The sequence below is a fragment of the Solea senegalensis genome, linkage group LG1 (assembly GCF_019176455.1).
Source record: "Solea senegalensis isolate Sse05_10M linkage group LG1, IFAPA_SoseM_1, whole genome shotgun sequence".
In the NCBI taxonomy this organism is placed as follows: domain Eukaryota; kingdom Metazoa; phylum Chordata; class Actinopteri; order Pleuronectiformes; family Soleidae; genus Solea; species Solea senegalensis.
This window is the reverse complement of record NC_058021.1, coordinates 28,754,459-28,774,849: the sequence shown is the minus strand read 5'-3', so window position 1 is coordinate 28,774,849 and position 20,391 is coordinate 28,754,459. Positions and strand designations below refer to the sequence as shown.

General features: G+C 40.6%; 1 protein-coding gene across 1 annotated transcript in view; it reads right to left on the bottom strand.

Annotated features, from left to right (window-relative positions):
* pou6f2 (POU class 6 homeobox 2) overlaps positions 1-20,391 on the bottom strand; it is a 77,321-nt gene that overhangs the window by 37,270 nt on the left and 19,660 nt on the right. Inside the window, exon 4 of the mRNA XM_044032176.1 lies at positions 17,611-17,830. Coding sequence (XP_043888111.1) covers positions 17,611-17,830 — 220 coding nt within the window. The remainder of the gene's footprint in view (positions 1-17,610; positions 17,831-20,391) is intronic.

The following is a 20,391-nucleotide window of genomic DNA, read 5'->3' as shown; positions in this document are numbered from 1 at the left end:
CACACCTGAGATCGAAACACATGCACACAAGACGGTGTGGGATGCATAGGGTAAAGAGTGAGAGATGGATGTAAATTGCATGGAGACACGAGACGAAAATCCTCCAGGGTTTTTTTGGCTGCATGATAGAGTCAGTAAATTTTATTTCACGAGTTTGAGGACAAAGCTATCAAGCCTGATTGATATAATTGCTCTCTCTCTGGAGCCAAAAAGTCTTCATTGTCACTTGGAGAATGTCAGATTCTTTGGTTTAATGAGAACAAGACATCCATCTTAACTGCAGGAGTTCAGAAATAAACCCATTAACTAATTGGATCCAATAATGGTGCGTCATTAGCAGCTAATTTCAACCTTTAAATGCTTATACCTTTTCATTCTGTTAAAACAAGCCAGCACTCTTTGCAGTTTGGAGTCTGCAGCCACACTGGCATGAAAATACTCCCATGGATGCACAATGCCCATCTAAAATATGACCTAAAAATAATGTCCAGTGAATGCACATTAACTGTCAAGGGCAATTTGTCCAAAGCCCAACTTACTTTGTGCCATTTTGGACAGTCTAACCAAAATCTTTGTCCTAATGATGTCATATCTAACCATAACAATCATTTAAGACCCTCATTTGATTCCCATAAGATCTACTGTTTCTGACAAAGTCAGTGCTTATAGCAGACAAAGAAAGGTTACACAACCATGAGGACTCAGAGAAAATGTGTCTCAATGTCAGTAAAAAAGAAAAGAAAAAAAAAATCCATACAAATGTGTAACAAAGGGTATCAACTGTAAAACTGTATGTGGACAATTCAGCCCCAAAATAACATCAAAGATGCCCTTCACAGTTTAAACTTAAAGGCCATACTGAGTTTTCATACTGATGTGAAGTGTTCTCAGCATCAAACCTACAAAATATTTACAGGAGAGATCTACAAGCAGAAATGTATAATATATTATAGTCTGAAAATCAGGATCAAATGCAATAATTATTACCAAAACTAAGACTTGTTGTGCTTTTGCTGATAAAAAATACCTCCAAATAGATGTTAATATATTAAAAATGTTAAATAGGCGATTCAATTATTGAAAGGAACACATGCTTGCATCTAAAAGTTCTTCATGCAAACTACACTATATTATAAATAAAATCTTACATTTTTAAATGTGTAATCTAGTGCTATCAGCACGATTTCAAACAATTCATCCAGTAAAATGAACCGCAACACAATAAAGTGGAAAAACACAGGTCCAAAACATTGTGAACATTCATTGATAATGCAGCTACACAACTGTGAGCACAACTATAGACAAGCTTGTATACGTACACAGAATCAATGCACTTAAATAATTCAAGTGTGGTTGTCTCACACAATATGAATAAATGATTGGGGCAGACAAGTCTTTGATTGGTTTGGTCACTACGATTGCAGGACAGGCACAGATGAACATTTGATGAAGATCCGATCATCATCCCCGCTCCTCGCTCTGCAGAAGCACAGCAAAAGAAAGCCGGCGTCTCTTGGCCAGTAAACAGTACACTTTTCCATTTCTTCTACCTCCTGACACATTGACACCTCTCTCACACCCCCACCATGAATTATATATCATCTGTGCGAACGGCGAGAGTCCAATTCTCACTTGAAATGTTGGGGCAAGTTGTCTAGCAAGTGCTGAGCCCCTGACAGGACGGGGCTCTTTCCCTTTGCAACTTCACGACGACAAAATGTTGAGCCCCCATTTAGAGCCGGAGATAAAAGGGAACAAAGACACACACGAAAACAAAAGGGGCGCGCAAAATGAGATTTCTGTCAAAAAATTATCGAAACCAGGCAAAGATCAAAGACGATTGGAGAATTTCCTCCAGCGGCAACCATTACGCCGACGAACAAGAGGCACAACAAAAGAATATGAGGCAAAAGAAAACAAATACAGAGGGAATATGGAAGAAGCCCCATGTGGCCTTATTATAAAGGCTACACCGCAGGTAACTATATTCTTTAACAGCAGTGCTTTATAAATTCTGTCATCTTGTTAAGACTGTCAGGACCACTGACCCTCCCTTACACTCTCACTGGGCACCTGGCACTTTGAAGCTCATTCTTTTAACCACAGCTGTCTGATTGCTTTGGTTGAGCACATAATCCAAACGGCTTGTCTCAGCTAATTGTTTGTGCTCCTTCCTCCAGCAGACACAGGGCCCAGGATGAGAGCGCAAGCTTCACTTATGATGGAGAGAGGGCAAAAGGGTGCCGGGATCCTACAGTGCTCATTATATCTCCCAGTGTCTCTTTGTTGTGTCTCATATTCACTAGTCCTTTTTTCGACTGCGATGTAAGCAAGAGCTCCCACTTAGTCATCACACCCGAGGGGCGTAAGAGCAACAGTCCCACTTTCACTGTTGTCACAACGCGCCTATGTTAATGTTTATAATAAGGAATGAGCCGGAGCAAAAAGTCACGCAGCGAAATTAAATGAAACTGTGGCATTCTGAGTTGCATGTAAACATTTGACAACAACCAGTTCGGGAGCACGAAACGCCAGCACTGAGGAATCGACGGCCTCCAACCTCGCCACTTTGGGAAACTGTCTGCCATCTCTCTTTTTCAGATCTCTGTTTTAGTTGTTGTGCCGCAGAAGAAATCAACTGTTATCTTTGCCTGTCCCAGCTCCGGCGTGTGAAGTACTAGAGGACGAAGCGAGACTGATTGTCAGAGGTCGAAAGGCTAGGTCAAAGCTTGCACATTCGTCAGACAAAATGCTATTTTTGTTTCCTGTGCGGTTGAGAAGTGAGAGGTTTGGGGGATGAGGGTGGGGGCGGGGGGCCAGTCTGCTCTCTCATTACCAGCGCTATCTCAGAAGTCCCTGCCAGCCCTCCTATTACAGCACTTTTCTCTCCGAGGCTGATTCAAGCCTTGACTCCTTGTTTTCCTCTCAATGCACAACACCTACATTTACAACTATTCCCTTCAAGTTATCTTATCCATCGTGTGTGTGTGTGTGTGTGATGGTGTTATGCAGACTGAGTACGTCTTCATGCACAATTAAGTCGTGCTACAGTCTATATGCTGGTTAATTGGACGACTGCGCTCGTCCCGGTATGCAAGCCCTAGCACAGATTCAATTCATTGAATGAACTGTGTCTGCCTCCACTACACAAGGAGGCGATATGCCCCAGTTTCCTTGATGGTATCTTATGTCACAGAAGGCAACAGCTTTAAGTTGGTGGATAGTCAGTAGCATGTGCATTGCCATGCTGTATCTTTCCACCATCCATAAACTTCAAAATATTTAATTATTTAAGCTGATGGTCAGATTCCATTTTTTTCCTGCTGTTCTTTTTCTGCATATGACAAAGGTCAGGAGCCATAACTGAGGTACATGCACACAGCGCTCAGGCTCGTTTGAGTCTGAGCAAACAAGAACATACAGCTGTAAATCAACTCCCAATTACGTTGTAATTTGAGTACAACTTCAGTCTGAATTGTGTGTATTTTACTGTCGAAAACACCGTGTTTCGACATGTCAAAATGTCGACATGTTGACTGATATTCAACGTAAAGATGGAATTCAAGAAACATTCAGGATTCTAATGAAAGGAACTGCAACAAGTGAGGGCTTTGGCTTTTTCCATAAGTTATGTAAGACACAAACGACCTAACGTGCCCTGTTCTGTGTCCCACAAACTGGAGTTTAAAGAAATAAAGCCTCAATTGGTGCGTTGGATTTAGAAAGCATATGAATCGATTTTTGAAGACCTTAGAAAATGTCTTGCCAAGGCCAAAGTGAAGTGTGACTTCGGCACAATGGTAATCACATGTCCACAAAAAGACTTTGACTTCCTTTCACTTTCATCAAACCAAAATGTGTGTGCGCTACAAGAATGGTCTCACGCTGCAGGAATTTAAGTTTGTTGGACATCAAAAAGGGAAAATTGATCACAAACCTTGAAAAGAATCACAGGAGTGAATAAAGTCGACAGCAACTTTTGTGTCAGATCAGTAAATCCTGTGTATCAGTGCACAGAAAGTCTTTTCTAAGTTGTAAAGTTTTAAGTTTTCTTAGTTGACATTGACATATGTGCATCACCTCTTGTGCTTAAAAAATAAGAGCTGATCAGAAACTGCTCAGGAATGTTTCAGGCAGCAGTTAATAAAAGTGTCCAATGTGACCCACCATGTATTTTTAGGACCTGATTTAGTCTAAACACAGCTGTCATTCTTTAACAAGAGAGGTGAGAAGGGACAAACAAGCTCCCCATTACTGCTCAGCCTCACGTTCCACAACGGGAGTCCATAAACCACTGTCTCAATTGCCTTTTCAGTGAGTCACACTGATAATTACTGCACTGGAGGTAAGGAGATTTAGACTGTATGAGCTGTGGTAATTATGAAGGTGGTCAAAGGAAGGTCATTTTTTACTCTGTGGAATAGACTGGCAAACAAGCATCTGACGACTGGTTCTCTGTGGCTCACTGGTAACTCAGTCACTCGGATAACGCTTGTCCATTTATATCCATTTTCAGACATCAATCAATCCGTCGTAAATGTTTTTTGTGATTAATTCTTACATTAAAAACTGTAAAAATATCTTAACAAGTTGCCAATCTTAAAGCAGACATGAAAATCACTTAAGGACATCATATGTATGTTTGGAATTTGAAGCATACCTTTAGATACTTGCTTCAAAAATGATGAGTATCATGATGCTTATTTTCAAATTTGTCAATTAAGTAGCTCATCTCCAGTAGTAACACTGTTGAGTAAATGTAGGAATTAAAAAAAAAAACAATCCTTTTCTCTATTGTATTGTTTATTATTTTTATAGTATGATTACTATGTTTAAATCTATCAGCATCACACTGTTTTTAGCAAAATCTTACATGCACATTTAAAATGTGTAGAGTAAAAAGAGGAGTATTAGGCTGATCATTTCAGCACTAATCATTTCACCTAAACTTGTTCTTGCTTTGATTATTTTAATATTTTAAAGATGTGGTTAAACTCAGGGGGAAGTTGGACGAACCAAAAAACAACAATCACATTAAAGTGATCTTAAAGTAATTGAGAATAGATTTCACAGATTTGGCAATGGCTGAAGGGAACATGGAGAAAATAAAAGCATGACTGAGCCACAGCAGGCAAATGTCAGTGTTTCAATCCGGCGCAGCCGGTACCCCCCCTAAAAAAATGAAAAAAAGTATATATGAAGACACTTAACACACAAGAATCAAGAGTCACAAAGCGGCAGGATTTTACAGACTAAACCAAAGATAATACTTTCATTTTGTGATGTAAGGCAATATCCAGCTGTGTTGCAGAAATCTCACTCCAAGGGAAGTGTTTCAAAGAATCAAATCCTCTCCTTGGAGATGTTACACATACAAGAAAATCCCCCAGCACTCAATAATGTTGTCCTTTTGGTTTGCTTATGCTACGTTATTGATTTCCAAAGTGTGGTCCAGGGACCTCAAAGAGCACTTCAGAAAGTTCCAGGGGGTCCCGAGCAACGTGATCTCTGGTTCATACTTTGACCAGATTCTATTCATTTCTGAAGAGTGTGTTCCAGTAGTTGGTTTGATTGACTTTTACTGGCTTTTAATACTGATTTGTGGTGCCACACTATGTGCTGGGGACGTTATTAGAGGAGACTGGGGAGACGTCTTCGCTCACTGCTCCCTTTCCCAAACTATGGTGGCCTTCACATACCAGAAAGAACTTTTTTTTCACCATTCGCACAGTCACGTTCCACTTTAAAACTTTAGAAACAAGGTGGCGCAAAATGATGGCCTTCATTTAAGCTTACCTCAAGTGCACATAAGAGGCGTATTGTAAGCTTTCTAAAACCAAACCATTGTCATTTTAATGCAATTTTACACTTTTATAAGGCTGTTATAAAAATCTAATTTTAATGTTTTGTATTTCTTCTAAAGCACAAATATTAGATTATATAGGTTTATTGTCACTGTAAGCAACTGCAACTCCATAGGATGCTCCATAGGAGTCCAAACATATGCTGTGCAGGGTGTGTGGAGTCCTTGGTGATATGTCATTACTTTGTCATATGGCGTAGAACTTAAAATAACTCAACGTTTCAGATGTGCTTGTGTCATGATTGTCCTCTAAGGAGGATGGTTTGTGTCCTCCACATTCACAGCAAAACATTGCTGTCTTGTGTTTTTGATATGATCTATTTCATACATTCTGATGTGCTCCTATGCTGTATATGTTGAACAGGATTTTAAGGTTTGAGTTTGAGTTCATATTCAATTTCTGACAATAAATGCTACACACTGGACCTTTAAAGGTTTTGAGAATCAGGGAAATTAGCTATAGGTATTTTCAGTATCTAAATATTTATGACATTGAAGAATATTTTTTTATCACGCACACAAAAAGTCTAAACTGATTGGATCTTTTGTATTCATACATATACAAAATACATCATAATCCCCCCCAGAGTTTCGCTCTTTTTTCAAACGCTGCTTAGTGTGCAACACTGATGTGCTCAGTGGGAGGTCACTCACTTTTGTCCTTCAGAGTCCAGAAGGTGTTGGACCCCCCTCCATCTCGTCTTTTAAAGTGTCTGTCTGCTTGGCAGGACAGACCGGGTTATTACAGCATGTTCACGGTCCCATCATGTGTCGTCAGACCAAAGCAGAGGCCGTGAGTAAAAGCCTCATGCAAAATTTATGTTCATGCGGCTGTTTCAGTGGGTGGAAAAATCAATATCGCGGGGCCTGATGCACGGAGATGACTGAGTGCTCTCTGAATGACAGTAAAAGCTGGGAGAGATTGAGGGGCTACATTTACTGCTCTAGAAATGGAGTGGAATGGAGTTGCTCTAACATTCTAATTCACCTTAAATCTGAATTTCATTGTGGATTATTTTGGTAACAACTTTGATACCAAGGGCTTGAAGAAATTATGCCATTAGGGAACACGAGAACAAATAAAGAATGAGCAACACATCTTGTGGTTTGTGAGCAGCTACAGTATTGTATATTATCAGGTTATTAAGCCTTCCCTTCCTTTCCAACTTACACAGATATAAAATGATTGTAGAATAATCAAAAGACAATGTGGGTATGAGGAGGACATCATAGGGCTTTTGTTCTACGCTGCTTCGCTTACATATGCTTTTGATAGCATGCCACATACCCACAGTGCATTAAGAAGAGAGTGAAAGAAAGTGAGCGAAAGAAATTCAGTGGGATGAAATAACCCCAAACAATGGGATTTGCTTTCCATTCTTCTGCCTCCATCTTCTGTCTTTAATTATTCCCTTTGGTTGTCTGAGGGAGCGTGTAAGCACTTTCACACAGCACAACATGCCCAGCAGCACAACACTGTCTGCCTCAGTGATGTGGAGACTTCTGAGTGACACTGAGCTTCTTGTGATTATTAATGCTGTTTAATACAACACAGAGCAGCCACCATACGATTGAGGGGAAAAACAGATTTCAGAATGCATGCATTCAAAATGCAATGTGAATGGAATAATGTACAAGATGAGCGTCGCACTTGAGACAGAACACCGCCACCACCACCACCTCCCAACACAAACAACGTGTACACCATGAAATGAGGGGCTACTGTTTTGTTTTGTACTAAAAATGTGTGTTTGATAACAAGTACCAAACTGTGCTGTATTATGTACACAGCGTTTTTAATGGCACCTCAGCTGATCCTGGTGGGATCTTTTGTGCCGGTTTAGTAGTTTCTTCCTGAATCTCATATGAGATATTTGAGAGCCCAGAACGATGTATGATGAATGAAGTAGCATGCTACTTATACGCTTATCGTGCTCACTGACTAGCAACAGGTTCAGCAAAGGGCAGCAGCAGTAAATGAAATTCCGCACCGGGACAATATATCATCAAAAGAAATGTATGCACCCGAAACTTACAAGCCTTCCTCAGATGCGGACAAGGTGCCTGACGGGGGCTTGGGGAGGGAGGGAGGGAGGGAGGCAGGAGGGGGAGAAGGGTGGGAGGGAAGAAGGGAGGGGAAAAAAAAAGAGGAAGGGATAGGAGAAGGTAGTGGGGGAGGGTGTTTTTTTTTGCTGGATGGTTGAGGAGCAAGCAGGGGGAAGCAGCGGATTTTGTTGAATCAGTTCTATTTTCATACTGGCTGATCTGTGTCTTTTAACCATTTCAGTGCAGCTGGGAAATGAAAATAGCCGGGCTAATTTCACAGTGAGAGCCCACTGAACAAAAACCACCTCACAGCCTGTGGGGAGGGGGGAGAATGTAGAGTAGACAATTTCTACTTTGTCACTGTGAATCACAGCAGTGCAATTCAGGAGTTAGGCTTGAAAAAAGAAAAGTAGAGGTCTAATGATACAGGTTTTTCGCCGACTGATGCCGATACCGATCTTTAGAAATCAGTGCTGCTGATAGCCGATATGATGCTGATATTTTATCATTCTTTTCTCCATCTGATAAAATATAACATTGTAATGCTGCCTGATGTCTTTTATATACTTTTTATTGTACCATTTATTCACAATTTGCAGTGTTTTGTGTATTTATTGAACTATTTATAGTGTGCTTGTATCGCAAAGTATCGTGCTGAGAGTTACCAAAGGATATTTAACTATGTGTACGCATAATGACAATAAATAATTCTTGAATAGAAGAGGTTTAATTGAGCCTTCAGTATCTTTAAAGTCATCACATCATGTATGGCGTGTCTAACAGGGATGGCAACGCAAAGTCAGATAGGAAAAATGTTTATAAAGCATTTCTTCTGTATTATATGTTAAAGGAAAAAGTAAAACTGGCCAAAAATTAAACTCATTTCTAAAGATTGTTACTCGCAGGTGGAATATGTTGAACTATATTTAACACTTATGATCCGTCTCTACAGTCTGATTCTGTGTTTGCACTGCAGTGCACTGACATAATTTCAATATATTAGAGTATATCATGTAAAAACTACATAACTTTCTGCGGGGAAAGATTTGTAAATGTACATACATAACAAATACCAATACAGCCAATTCATTACATAATAAATAGACAATGCTGATTAAAAAATTAGCGCAATTAATTAATTAGGTCGATTAATCTATCTAAGTAGAAGATACGTGCAAGAAGACAATCAAGAAAAGCCGCTTTTCATAATCGAGGTTTTCCTAAGTAATAGATAGCTCTTTCCAAACATGCCGTGCTGTACTGATGCCACAGGATCCATCTGTGATGTGTCTGCAGTTAGTCCAGAAATAGCACCCACGGGGCCTACACGCTCCTCAGACCTCCTGTGGGACCTTTTAAGCTGCACTGATACTGATAAAAGCCCCCACAAACCTGGACCCCAGATACCTCAGCCATTAATTAAGGTAATTAGGCCCTGGTCAGCAATTAGTAACCACAGATAGCTTTTAGCAGCGGCTAAGAGATCCTCACTGGCGAGGGGTTTGGTTCCATACCATCTGCTGACAAATGTCACCACAGGCTCTTTGGTTTCACACCCGTGGAACTGGAGAGCTGTGTTTAAAAGTGACCTCTGTGTGATCCACGGTGGCTCCCACACTCCCACTGCCTCTGTCTGCTGCCGCAGGATCACTTTATTTGTTCTTTTCTCTTCTTTGGTTCTTTTTCTCTTTCAAACACGGAAGAGCCGGCGCTATGAAAATCCATACATGTTGTACATGGCCAGAGTGGAAATAGGAAACATTCACTGCACAGGGTATTGATCAAAATTAGAACATCTGGGCTGAGTGTAAGTAGTATTGATCCCAGTGTAATGCTACATTGACTTGCTTGTATTATTAAGTCTGTGATAGATCCACATTGATAATGTGTTTGTTTATATTATGACCTTTTAAACACCCGACTGAAAATGAGGATAATGAAAACAATTCTGCATTTACAGCAGTTTTGAGCTTGTTTTCACAGTGACAAGATAATAGTTGGACTCCAATAGAAAAATCTAACTTTTTTTCCAATGAAATTGATTAATTTAAATGCACAGAATGACAAAATTCTGCCTCTAGAGGTCTCTAAATCGAAGCAATAACAAAAGACCTAGAGTGATGATGTTGAGAGCAGTTGTTGTGTTTGATTTTGTGAAGTAAAGTAGTAAAGTAATGCCTTTCCTCACTCTTTTGTTTTACAGATTTCTGTAAACAATTTAGCTCATGTAAAGACACTACTTGACGCTTGGTCGAATCATATTCTAATGCAGAAATATAACATACTATATCTTTAAGTCCCATTAAGTGATATTTACACAAACATAAGTAAGTAAATACCTTCCTGATAGACATTTCTAAACAAATGTAGCCTTTTTATGAAGACGAAAACACAACAGTATGTGTATTCAATTGTGTGGTAAAAGGTGTATGACATGGTGCTCTGCACGCACTGATATAAAAAGGCTGAACATACACATGCAACCTTAGGACAGATTATGCAATGACTCACATTACCGGGGAATGGGAAATAAAGGATGCAGCTATGCTGCTTTACACAATTCCGCATTTGAAGCAATCGGTGATAACACCATTTTCATTTCAGTTCAGTCCAATAAAATTACCATTAACATTACAACTCATGCAGAACACAGATAAATGTAAAATGTCACCCAGTTCTGCCAGGCGGGAATTCCAGTTCCACAAGATTACCATCTCTGTCTGCTCTCTCCCACTGCACCTTGTCTAATATTTCATTTACAACATTTCATAAGTTCATTTTCCCCTCACTGACCATGTAAATCACAAATCAATTTTCATTTAAAATGCTTGGCTACAGATTGTTGCTGAAAGCCTCTGGATTGCACCTCAGCAATACGGCAGACCTTTAGCAAATCTTTCCGGAAACAGCCCTGGTCCAAAAGTGGAGGGAGAAAGTGCGATGTAATTTCCACAAAACAACTCCGGGGCCAAGTGGTCAAGCCATTTACTGGAAGCATTTCACAAGTGTTGAAATATCAAGAAAAACAACACATTATTATGTTCTGTAATTTATATTGGACTCAACACCTTGTTGTTTGTTGAAACCACTGACTTGTGATTAATGCGACTGGTGATGACATTTTATTTATGTGACAATTTTAAAATATTTTTAATGACATACTATTATTAATTTGGTGATAGGTAAGAGAAAGCAGATGCATTATGATGGGATAATTTAGAATGGTTCCATAGAACAGGAAGCTAATACTGTAATTTAAAATCAAAAATAAGAGAACTATGCTCTCCCAATATACTACTGCTTAGACTATATATTAATACTATATCAATATTGTGACGTGAGACAAGATATGGTATTAGATTTAGGATATCATCATGTAGTGATATTTACATCTGTGATCTTGTCTGGTTTTGAAGGCTGTTGCAGTATAACTGTAGTCAATAGTATGATATGTATAATATTATATTGTAAATCGATTAAATATGGGTGGAACTGACATACATTTAGATAAGAAAACAGAATTACCAAAGCCTGATTATTGGTGTTACAGCAGAATGTCTATGAATCTTTAAAAACCTACTATTATTCCATCACGTTTAACACAGGTTGAGTTGGACTCCCATTGTTTTTGTTTTGCTTCATATGTGGTTTTACGATCCTCTGTATCCTTTTTTTTAAATGTTTCATGTTTTTATGCTTTCTATCGAGAGTTGAGACTGTGACTAGTATTTATTGGCAAAAATGTTTCTTACACATGTAGAATATCCTGCTTTGATTGAAAACTTAAGTTAACAACTGTCTGTAATACAGATCAGTAGCAGCTAGAATCAAGAAATGGCTATATTCCTTTAGGGTTTATTTTTGTGTGCATTGCAGAATTAATAATGTATTGTCACAGCCTGTGTGCAGATTTGCATCAAGATATATCGAAATATAGCCTCAAAACGTCAAGATATCATTTATAAGCCATATCGCCCAGGCCTAACTACTGCAAAATCTATTTAAATGAATGCATCACACTCTGTGTGTAAACAGTGCACACAGGGCAGACACAGTGTGTAATGTGGATAGACTATCTCGTAGTCTGTGTATTTATGTCAGGTTTGCAAAAAGCCTCCCCCAGTGTTTACCAGTGGGGGCAGATGTCAGGGTCTGCTGTGGACGAGCAGACACAACCACATCTGATTAACAATATTATTGTCCTCCTCCACACTGCCATAAACACTAAACCCCTCCATCCCACCTCCTTTTTTCTTCTTCTTATATTTATTTCTTTCTATTTCAGGGCCTGGCCGTGTGCTCTACTGTCCTGAGCCGGAGCGACACTGCCACCAGCAACAAAACACCAGTCAAAAGGCGGCAGGTTTACGACAGACAGAGCTTGTGCTTCTTACGCAGGATGGAAAAGCGCAAAAATATCTTGGGATACATACAGTAGGTTTAAAGTAAAGAAACAGGCTTCATAATCAGATGCACTGTGCATCATTTGTAGTTATTTTTGTGCAATTACGAAATATGTGTAACTTGAACTCGGAACAAATCATTAGCATGTCTGCAACAAGTGGAACACCGGGGGGTAAAATTTACTCACATCTCGGCATCAAAAAAGACATGAGAGTATAAATCAGGCGTCTCATGGGAGTGTGTCTGTGTGTTCACTCGTGCATGTACAGTAAACCTGCGCATCAGCCCCGACTATAAATTTATGTGTTTGATTCTAACCCTCTCATCGCTTCCTCTGTACGTTTTGATTGGTGATTTTTTTTTCCCCCCTTATTTCCGTCGGCAAACTGTCACAAAGGCACTAACACCCCCACCACCACCGCCGCTGCCGCCGCACGTTTCCAAGCTGCTTATTGAAGACAAACAATAAACCACTGGCAGATATCAATGGCAGAGATGAGAACTCGGGTGCCGTATCTGCTGGGACTGCCTTGGCGAACCTGCCTCAGCCTGCGCTTCATCTCCAGCAGCACCTCTCACTCTCAATTATTTGGCTGCTGTCACAACAAATCAATCAAATTACCGCTCCAGGACTGTGTGCAGCTGCTCCTATTGCACTGCTAGTTGCATTAGCTTTGAAATGTATGAGGTCTACATTTTATCACTGTTATTTATTTAATGCGGCTCTCTCCCCTGCGAGTCATCTCACAGCCACAGCAAAGCTAAATCATTAAAGGACGGCGTGGAATACACACGGCTTGAGAACACTTCAAATTAAACAGCAATGAGGGAGAAAGGGACATCATGTAAGGAAATGTGGACTTCTTATCCTGCGCTCACTTAATGTGCTCACAGACAATAGCCTGTCTCTTTTCTTACGCCAAAATGACTCTGACGAAAATACACAAGGAAAGGAATCCCACAGTGAGCAACTAGTGAGGCTATAACAAGCCCAAAAAGGATGTTTGAAGTTCTCCAGCTCCGATAATGTAATGGGTAAAGGGACACAGAAGCATTCCCACAGCAGACAGAGGTTAAGTCAGTGGCTCGGCCCGGTGAGCTAACATCTTAAAGGAGCAGCAGTCAGCTGAGGCAGAAGAGATGCAGTCTGATGTGTCTAACTAGTGTGGAAACATCTGGCTCTGCCCCCCCAGGAGCCCCAGCCTTTGGTGGTGTAATGAGCGAAGTGATTTCCCTAATTTGTATCACGCCAACAAGCGCAACCTGCGAACGACACCACTGAGCATTTCCATCAAAACGGCAGACGTGCCTTTGATTGGCACTGACACCGTGTCTCATTACCGCAGGTGAGTGGGAGGCCGACCTTTATCGGGGGAAGCCTGAGTGCTGTTTTGTGTTTCCTGCGGACGACTACAGAGGAACAATTCTCTCACCTCACCATTAAAACTCCACTCTCTGATGTGATGCGCTGCCTGGCTTTTTCTGCTGAGAGCAAATAAGAAGGGAGACGCTTATTAATATGACAGAGCTCCGGTAAACTAGCTTCTTGCATTAGCTCTGAGTGAGTCACGGAGAAGAGGAGTAGACAGATGAGACTTTGTTCTGCTTCCTCCCATTGTGCATTACATGTACAGTGCTTTGATACAACCGCTTTTACAAGTATGGTAATCATGCTTTGCTGTGTTTTCAAAAAAACATGTGAAACGAAACCTATTAAAAATGCAGCCGCGAATTAGCACTGAACGCAACAACACATATCTGCACATGTTCTGTCTGCCTCAGTCACACACTTGTGTTCAAAACTATGAAAATCATATTGTGTGTGTTTTTTTTTTATTCTCATGAGCTGTCATATAAACAGACCTCAAGCATGACCCAACCTAGTTTTTGCCTCTGTGAAGTCAGCGAGAATTGTGTGCACTCTGTCACAAAAGATAACTTTCTCTCTTGTTTAGTTTCATTGGGAATTTGTTTTTACTGCATGTTTGTGAGCATAAATCATTCTGACAAATAACCAGTTACAATGGTGCCTGTGTTTACCGAGTCTGCCACAGGATGCTGCTCGGTTTTATTCAAGCAACCGCTCCAACTTTACAGCACAGCCCCATTACAGTGATAGTTATTCATCACAGTCTGAAGGAGCTGCTTTCCTACAGCTCACAACAGATCGGCCGGTTCCTTCCCGTCAGAATTAACTTGAGCCAGCCTATTTAGCATGATGACTTGTGATAGATGCTGTGTGTCATTGTTGTGATTTCACCTAATTTCCCTCGTTAAAGCTGAATAAAACCTCTTTAACAATAACAGTAGCAGGTATATCTGTCATTTTTGGAGCACAATGATCTTTTTACTGTTTTGTTGTTTTTCTATTTCAGAATCTCCTTCAAAATAATAACCAAACCAAACCAAACCTGCGAGTGAATGCCATTTAAACGTGAGTTTAACCCATATACCTTATACAAAAAATGGATGGAGTGTTCCAGTTTCCTGAGTGAAGTCAATCGAGAAGTAGGAATATAACAAATAGCCACCAGGGGCTGAAGTTGCGGGTTGCAAACAGAATTTTTAATGGGAAAATCCGCCTATTTATCACTTTTTATAATGTCAGTAAACATTTTCCTGAGGAGTAAATCACAAGTTTCAGGTCTTCTCCAAAAACTCTGTTCCCACTCTAAATAGATGGTAAAGAACAGCTTGGTACAGCCTGGTGGACACCAGTTTGATTGACAGCTGACATCATCCAATAGGAGCCTAGTTAAAGGCGACACCTGTGAAATTCCAGCAGTAAAATGTCAACATGGCGAGAATCAGATCAAGATTCTGGAGGCTTCGCAGTGGGATTTCAGATTCAAATGTAGAAAATAATATGGATTTAAATACATAAATCTGACCTAATGTAACTTGTAAACACTATGTAGATGTGTGAGGACTATGTGACTGCCAGCATGACGACTCTTGGGTTAAGTACACAGCTCCTCCACCCTCGACTGCCCATTCTCCAAGACAAACAGCCTTATTAGTTGGTCATTAGCCGCTTCATTACATTTAAATACCACCATTGGTCGGGCTCCTCCTGGAGTCTCATTACTGTGCCTCGCAGTTGTCTTGTGTCTGATCTGACACTAATTAGCTAGCAGCGCGAGTGCTGTAAAGCACACTTGTTCCTGAGGTCGTGAAATGAGCCCACTGCTCCCCGGCGACAGCGCGGCTCTGTATTTTATGTGTGAATAATCAGTCCTGGAGACCCAGAGGAGCTGGGAGTGGAGGGAAGGGGAGGCATGGGGGTGAGGGGAGAAGGGGGGAGGCAGAGGCCAGGGTTGCAGTTGTCTGACAGAGGTGCTGTGCCAGCAGGCCTCATTCAGAGCAGCTGTGATGAACTCCGACAGGGGAGAGTGGAGGAGCACTGTGTGGCCAGAGGGGCCCGGACACAGTCAAGACATTTAGCTTCACTCGTGACTTGTGTCACTTTCTCTCCACGGAGGTCCCTTCAATGAATCCCCCTCAGATAAGAGGACATGCGAACAGGCAGTCTGTCAGTCCGCACTCTTAAAAAAAGATCTGCCACAAAAGCTAGAGTGTTTTTTTTTCACTATCTCCCATGGATGGGGAATTTTATCAGGCCACTGGATTCCAGACTGTCTGTTGGTTTGTTTGGCAGTGAACAATAAGGATGACGGAGAGGTGTTTGTTTTGGCATCCTGACACCCTGACAATGTGTCTGTCGATCAGTTCATCAGATCACTGAAGCCTCTGGGTTGTCCCTCATGCACCAGGAGGAAGATCTGTTAAAGTGTGAGTAAGACAGGCCTGCTGGGCCCATTATCGTCCACCACTGACGGATACACTGACAAACTCACTGGGTAGACGCAGGTTTATTAAAAGCTCTGCCCACAGCGATGGCTGCTGTTATTTATGCATGTTTGTGTCCATTAGGCTTCTACCTCCACATTTCCTCACTCAGGGCATCTGTCTATCCATTTCACATGAAGGGAGCCTTCCCTGCACTTTGTGCTGCACTGTCATTATTGTAATCTCCAACCTAAAAACACACTGCTTTACATGTAGCCTGGCATCTTTTTACATTACTGGGGCTCTCTCATCCAAGATTTATGACTGACTGTTTCTCCATCCATCCCTCAATCTAATGGCATAAAAGAGACAATGTTTTAAACATTAAAATGAAAACCATTTACAACTATGATCAAAAGAGAACACTTGGGCATTAAAGTTTAAAAGGCGAGGATAAGCACTGGCATGTGGATGGACAGATGAGGTGGAAAGGAGATAAAAAAGTAAAGTACAGTGCACTCTTATGCACAGAAAAGAGGCATAAAGTGCTTTGGTGCTGCACTGCAAAACATTGACCTGTAATTAATACGGTTGTTCCTCTGGGCGAGTTGAGAATGGCAGCTTTTTGGGATACAAACCCCTGAAGGATTCTAACCTGTGCAGAAGCTTTGTAAAGCATTTTTCTTTGTGAGAAACAACACAAATGTCCCACAGAGTGGAAATGTATAAAGACTGTTCTTGTGAGCACTACTAAGTTATATTTATTGGTAATAGTGCTGATTCTTTGAGTCATCATGGATAACAAATAAAAACCTCACGCAGCAACTGATTTAAAATATTGATGTCTACTTAAAACATCCAGTTATTTTCGTTTTTTTATGGGATGTTCAGTTACTGTGACTTTAACAGCCCGTACACTCAGTGTAGAGTGCACAGAATAATCACCAGTGTGATGTTAAACATTTACAATATAGAACATAAAAATAAACATTTTACTTTATTGTGCAGACATGAAAAATAAACAGTCTCTTGAACAGACGGTGCATTGTCCCTCCTCAAACTATGATTTAAAAAAAACCTGAAGTCCAGTGTGTAAAATTAAGCAACATTGGTCTCTCGGTAACAGAGGGAAGGATCATTTTAAAATGTATAAAATATGTACAAATATTCTACATTTCAAATATAAAGATCATATTTTCATGTGGTACACGGACGGTAATCCAAAAGAAGGCCTCCAAGTCGTTCTACGCGTATAAAAATAAGTAAGTATAATTATTTAATCTTCAACTTCAGTCAAATGAAAACAATTTCACCAAAACTTTTACACACTGAACCTTTAAAAAATATGCTAGAGCTTGGCATTACCATGACATTTGGACCATTTTAAGTACATCATCCTGATGCCATGAAATGTCATTGTCAATGAATAACAAATTGGGAAAAAAAATAGAAATTAAGTCAATTTTGGAAATTGGCTGAAAGTCTGGTTTGGTTGCCGTCTGTCTTACCTTGCAGGTTCTGGAGCGGGAGCGTCATGATGCCCCCCGCAGCAGCAGCAGCCACCAGGCTCTGGAGGTTGGCTGTGGGCAGCGAGAGGACCAGGCCCTGCTGCCCGCCAAGGTGTCCGCCTGCGTTGAAGGGGATGAGGATGGGCTGGTTCATGCCTGGTGCTGCCCCAGACATCACGCCACCTACAGCATTGGCCAGCTGCTGCGCCACCAGCAAAGACTACAGGGAACACAAACATGCAGAGACACATTCATGGAATCATTTTTTTTCATATCATCAAAATATCATCACTTATACAAGGCATACACCAAGGAGGACATTTGTATTGCGGTGTTTGAGTTGCAGCTACTTGCTAGATTATTGCCATATTTCAGTTCCATAAAAGTCTATTCTCTGTATCCAATGTTTTAAAGGTATCCACAATACAAAATAAATTTTTATCATAGATTAAAGATTTAATGCTTGGTTTCTACTTACTTTGCGACCCAAACTTTAGACTAACTGTAATAATAGAAAGCACTATAATATTCCACTAGTGACAAATATAGAAAATGTATCCGACGTCAAAAGAAGTGACATATCTAACAAATAAACTCCTTCATTAACCTACAACACAAACTAATCGAAATCAAGAACTAATGCTGCTTGTAATTACAGCTCGATCAGAATTATTATTATTTCCACATAGATAACATGAGATTCAGTAAAGCCTCGTCCAACATGTTTGTGCTGCAACATGTAAAACACAGAATGAGGACATCATGTAGACGCCCACCAGATTTTTAAACTGAGTAAAACCGATACAGCGAACGTCGCCAGCTTGAGCGTGTGACTAATCAGTGCACTTTGATGAACGCGGTTGCAGTGCAGCTGAATTCTGCGCTTTGCTGTGTCGTAGACAGATCGTCAAAAAACCCGCTGCCGTTGGAACTGAGATCAAATCCAATCTGTGTGAAGGAGCTCAGAACTTTTCCTTCACGGAGATGCCGAGTGATTTATGTTTTATTCCAGCTCAACATTTCCCACAAAAATGAACCTGAAATACACAGTGCCATTATAAAAGTGGCAGTATTTTACTCTTTTGATGAGGGATGTAACACATCGCTCTCATCTCTTCATGTACCCATTCATTCACATTAGTTAGAGTGGAATCGGTGCAGTCATACCCAAAGAGGAAAAAGATATGTTATCAGAAGGATCGCTCTGAGATATTTTACACAGTAGAAGATGACTTCAAATGCATTTTCCAAGGGAGTGGGTTTGCAAAGAGACCTACATGTGTTTCATTGAAAGCTTTTGAACAGAAATGGGAAGGTTTGTGCCACAGCTAAAGTCTCCATGAACACACTAAGAATGTTGCCTTAAATGTTATTTATTCACATAAAAACCTTTAAAAACTAGATTTTCACAAACAGGTAAGGGGCAGGAGATGCTGCAGAACCCAGCGAAAACACTCTTTAAATAACAAATTGAATTGTTTGGAATAAAACTACGTTCACACGTCAGCGTGTGTCGTTGTGCCCTCAGTAAATCGATATTTGTGCGTCGCTAGGCGAGCTCCGCTCAATGTTGACTCACCCACTGCGACTTAAGTTCACAAGCCTTTAACTCCAATTGTCAGCTATCTGCTTCTGTTTTGCATGGGGTGTCTGCTGTTTGCACAGCGGGCTGACTGCTGCGAAGAGACCACCGTACGGCTGAGCCTGGTGCTCCTAGGTGACAGGCGTGTCACTGTGATAACCCAGCGTGGTGCAGAACGCCTGCATCCACTCCGACACACATGTGATCATAGTTTAAAAGGTACGAGGTCAAATGGGTTTAAAGCCACAAAGGCATGAAGAGACCTCAGGGGAAGATATCAGCGCTGAAAGACAAATGAATGGAATACCTGGAGTCACTGTTTTTGGATGAGCTAGTTATGAAAGTGAATTCCTTATCTATTGTCTATAGTCTTTTCAATCTCCAATGTGACGTTTTATTTGTGCTGCTACTTATCTCCACCAGGTCTCCCCTGAAAAAACGAGGTTCTTAATCTCAGCGGAACTTTTTGCTGGTTCAATAAAAATATATAAAAAATGAATACCTGTTTGTGTTATGAAGTTAAAAGAAGAAAAAAGCACAGAGGAGGAGTTATCGCGCGCGCTGCCTAGGATTCCTCACTCTCAACATTTGCTTTGATATACAACAACGGCGTATAACCAGCGACAATATGACACTTCTGAGAGCATTCGAAATGACATTTGCCATTAGCTTTAAAAAAAATGAATTAATAATAATACAGCGGCTCAAAGAATCCTCAAAGGACAATAACAGAGGCGACGCCTTTGTTAGCTACAAGTGACATATGTTTAATCTCACGTTTTACACTAAATTTAATCTTGAATTGAAACGGCGTATAATCAAAGACACCCTTTGAACATTTCATCTCTGATGCAAACAAAATGAGATTGCAGAGTTGACAGCAAAGACTGTCTCACATGGAAGGGAATAACATTAAAAGACAATTCCACAATAATCAGATAAAGCCCTGATTTATTTATCATTACAGGCAGCTTTGGAGAAGCACGCAGCTGTTCGGCACACAGGCAGCTGCCAAGAGAAACCACGTTGGAGATTTTCTTTTTAAAGCATGTGAGAGAGAGAGAGAGCGCTTGGTCTTTAGGCAGTTTGTCGTGCCAGTTTTAGAAGGGATTTTGATCGCCATCTGAGGAAGAAACACTGTACGTGCGCATCTCAAAATCAGAGATTACAATACAGTTAGCGTGAAGACAATTAAGTCT